This window comes from Anoplophora glabripennis, unplaced genomic scaffold (genome assembly GCF_000390285.2).
Source record: "Anoplophora glabripennis isolate ALB-LARVAE unplaced genomic scaffold, Agla_2.0 scaffold1388, whole genome shotgun sequence".
Classification (NCBI taxonomy): domain Eukaryota; kingdom Metazoa; phylum Arthropoda; class Insecta; order Coleoptera; family Cerambycidae; genus Anoplophora; species Anoplophora glabripennis.
Window position 1 is genome coordinate 4,888 of NW_019417463.1, and position 4,283 is coordinate 9,170.

Here is a 4,283-nt window from a genome sequence, read left to right on the forward strand (position 1 = left end):
TTTAACAGATTATGTCCAAGATGTAGTTTCATACATCGTTGGATTTGTTGTGAGTCAACTACAAAGTACCTTAACGTGTTTAAAACATTTAAGTATAATTGAATGTAAAGTTTCATAGTCCATCCTTTTGATAAGAAAGGAATATAAGCAATAAACAAGACCATCCCTGTTTGTAATCAGTATTTGTAAGGCAGGTGAACATTATTTTCGATTTTTTAATAAAACTACTGGCATAGCTATTTAATAAAAAAATAAATCAGTTGTTGCCAGTTCTAATTAAAAATACTTTATCAAATGTACCTTGTATATAATGATTTTGGTGAACATTTTTGATGAAGAACCCCTTACAGGACATGCTATTATTTTAATTAAGTTAATTTTGAAAAAATATTTTACCATTACGATTAGGTACCATGAAACAGTAAAAAAATTAAATAAAAAAACTTATCGAGTTAGAAGGTCTCTAACGAAACTGATTCTTTTAAAAAATCAATAACTATTAATTGTTATGATAAATATTATAAATATTTTTGGAATCAATGTATTTTCTCGTGCATATTTGCCTTCCATTACTAATGACGTAACCTATAATGGCAAAGGGCAGTTTTTATGGAAAAAAGACAAACAAAGACGTTGCCAGATGATGAATTGTAGTGGAGAACATTTTGTATTAAATGTAATCTAACTTTGTGTAATAGTTGTTTCCCCAAACTTCATGTTAAAGCTTAACTAATGTAAGTAGTTTATGTATATTTAAATATAAATGTTCTAGCTTCCTCTCGTATTTTTATTATATGAATGACCAGCGCCCTATTTATCTGACAGTATTTTTTGTTAACTTTAAAAATTCATTTCGCAATTTTGGGTAAGTATAGCAACAGTACCTATTAAGGGGCATTATGTATATTTTTGGAAAAAATTAATGTGGGCTTTAATGGATTAAGTCAAGCGGCAGAAGTAAATAGACAAAATAATTTGCAAATGTTAATACAGAGTCTTCAATTAGATAGAATTAATTAACTGGAAAATCTATGAAATGTAAAACGTATGTTGGTTGTGACGAGCTCTCAAATACGTACGAGATAAATTAAATAACCTATATGAAATATGTAGTAAATCCACTCACCAGATTCCGTTTCCTATTTTTATCCGTTGTAAAACTATATTACTCAAAAAACACAATACACCAACTGGCAAAATAATGTGAAAGTATTCTGTCAACGGATATGGTAGGACTGAAGGACTGATCGACAACTGATACCTCTTTACCTGGTTTTAATAGTGAGGGGCAGGTACTTCTAAAGTAGGCCCTAGACTATCAAGCGGCTTGATCAAATGCTTGAGCAAATTGATTGTATCAAGCGTGATTGATAGTTTAGAAACCCGTTTGAAGCTTGAAGCATTGACGGTGATTGATAAAAAGTTTGAATGACTCAAGCGGATGGTCAAGCCGCTTGATAGTCTAGGGCAATTTCCATCAAGCATTGCGTCAGTCAAGCGGTGGAAGGCATGGCGTCCACTTCGGAAAGCGAGGTTCGCGAAAACTCGGAGCGGGAATTCATCAGTTTGTTGATCGAATTATATCGCGATTGTCCGGAATTGTGGAAAGTGAAGAGCAAGGATTATTTCAATAGAAATAAAAAAAGTGCGGCGCTAGAAAAAATCGTGGGGGCATTGAAAAAGATAAAACCCGATTTCAGTGTGATACAATTGAAACAAAAAATTAATGTTCTCAGAACAAACTTCAACAGGGAGTTCAAGGCCATCGAGGGTAAAAAAGTGTCAGGGACGTCTACAGACGATATCCCTGAACCTTCGCTTTGGTATTACAATGATATGCACTTCATAAAAGACCAGTTGGAAATCGCACAAACCGAAACTTCTGAGGTAATAATTTTATTTCATTTTATTTTATTTCTTTTACAGTATTTATAATTATTGTATATCACGAGTAATGTTACACAAGGCAATTGTTTTGCCATGGAACTGACCCAGACGTGTTGAAAAATTTGCAGAAGTCATCCCTTATTCTTTTTGCCTCTACTGTAGAATTGCCTTTGGTTCTTTGAAGTTGTGCCATCTCTTGAATGTCTTGCCTCCATGACCCAGATTCCCCAGCACCAGTCACAATATCGTCTCTGTCAATATCCTGAAGTTGCAAATACTTGGCTCTGTTCTTTGAGCACAAGTAGTTGTGCAAATGGCAACATGCCATTACAATTTTCACAGCTTTCGGTAGTTCTAATTTAATGGCATTTTGAAATATTTTGAATCTCTTCGTTAATATACCAAATGCATTTTCAACAACTCTTCTGGCTCGGGAGAGTCTATAGTTGAAAATCCTTTTCTCGTTCGTCAAAACAGCTCTGTTGTAGGGCTTCATGAATTGAGGGAGAAGTTGGAATGCTTCATCTCCAATGAAGACGTACGGAAATTTTTCATTAGGAGTGTATTATAACTCACGAAGATCAGGCATGTCAAGCTGGTTCTGAGACAACTTGCGCCAAAATAATGTGTTCTTCAACGCACACCATCGATGACACTCGGCCATTTGCTCCCACATCAACCATCAGAAATTTATAATTTGCATCAACAATTGCCATAAGCACAATGCTGAAAGAACCTTTGTAATTGTAATAGTAGGTCCCAGAATGGCGAGGTTTTTGGATTGATACGTGTTTACCATCAACGCTCCCCACGCAGTTGGGGAAATTCCACTGTTCTTCGAATTCCTGAGCAATCCGTTTCCATCCATTCTGCGATTTTGGAACCTAGAAGAGAAACAAAAAACGAAACTTGCATTATAACCCTTACATGAAGAATTAACACTGACTGTAAATAGGAATTTAATTATTAAATTGCTGTTGTGCCTAAATTACACCATGCCGGGGAGCCGCACGGTTTTTTCAAACCCTCGGCTGCCGTCCGACAGAAAAACCGACCGGGAAAATTCCGCGCGGCTCTGTAACGCATGGTGTAATTTAGGCTTGTAGTAATTTAAGTTTGTAAGCTTTCATTCACTGTATTGTATTTTTTGTTACAGCAACCGACTCCGGTCCTTCTTCTCGATGTCTTGGCGGACTAAATCGAGTAGATTATCGAAACTTTCTTGGTCCATGCGTAGAAAGTTCCTATAATCCTCTGGTTCCGAACCACTCAGAAAGTTAAGGAGATGTTGATGAGTGAAGCGGTTCCTCATTTTATACCAGTCCTTAGACCACCGTCTTTTTTCTTTTTGTGGTTTCTCCCCTTCACAGCAACCAATGTTAAGGCCAGGAAGCCCAAATTCTACATTTGACACCATTATACGCTCCACACTCCTCCACTTCTCAGCTTCGACTGAGAGTTTTGATCAAAAGATTGAAGTGTTGATTGAAGTACGCTTGAAGCGCCCATCAATCGGAGCCTCAAGCATTTGATCAAGCCGCTTGATAGTGTTGGGCCTCTTTAAGAATAGGGAATGAGGAATGNTTCCACAGCACCAGTCACAATATCGTCTCTGTCAATATCCTGAGGTTGCAAATACTTGGCTCTGTTCTTTGAGCACAAGTAGTTGTGCAAATGGCAACATGCCATTACAATTTTCACAGCTTTCGGTGGTTCTAATTTAATGGCATTTTGAAATATTTTGAATCTCTTCGTTAATATACCAAATGCATTTTCAACAACTCTTCTGGCTGGGGAGAGTCTATAGTTGAAAATCCTTTTCTCGTTCGTCAAAACAGCTCTGTGGTAGGGCTTCATGAATTGAGGGAGAAGTTGGAATGCTTCATCTCCAATGAAGACGTATGGATTTTTTTCATTAGGAGTGTCTGATAACTCACCAGGATCAGGCATGTCAAGCTGGTTCTGAGACAACTTGCGCCAAAATAATGTGTTCTTCAACACACCACCATCTGACACTCGGCCATTTGCTCCCACATCAACCATCAGAAATTTATAATTTGCATCAACANTTCCATCAAGCATTGCGTCAGTCAAGCGGTGGAAGGCATGGCGTCCACTTCGGAAAGCGAGGTTCGCGAAAACTCGGAGCGGGAATTCATCAGTTTGTTGATTGAATTATATCGCGATTGTCCGGAATTGTGGAAAGTGAAGAGCAAGGATTATTTCAATAGAAATAAAAAAAGTGCGGCGCTAGAAAAAATCGTGGGGGCATTGAAAAAGATAAAACCCGATTTCAGTGTGATACAATTGAAACAAAAAATTAATGTTCTCAGAACAAACTTCAACAGGGAGTTCAAGGCCATCGAGGGTAAAAAAGTGTCAGGGACGTCTACAGA

The 4,283-nt window shown here is 37.4% G+C and overlaps 2 protein-coding genes across 2 annotated transcripts; one reads left to right on the forward strand and one right to left on the reverse strand.

Annotated features, from left to right (window-relative positions):
- The first annotated feature begins 1,509 nt into the window (after positions 1-1,509).
- LOC111692357 lies at positions 1,510-3,085 on the forward strand. The gene is made up of 2 exons (XM_023456328.1): positions 1,510-1,887; positions 3,044-3,085. The coding sequence occupies exons 1-2, from the start codon at positions 1,510-1,512 to the stop codon at positions 3,083-3,085; spliced, it is 420 nt and encodes a 139-aa protein (XP_023312096.1).
- Positions 3,086-3,447: 362 nt separating this feature from the next.
- On the reverse strand, positions 3,448-3,969 carry LOC111692358 (putative nuclease HARBI1). Its single transcript, XM_023456329.1, has one exon. It carries the CDS (start codon positions 3,967-3,969, stop codon positions 3,448-3,450), a length of 522 nt encoding a protein of 173 aa, XP_023312097.1.
- Positions 3,970-4,283: the final 314 nt, after the last annotated feature.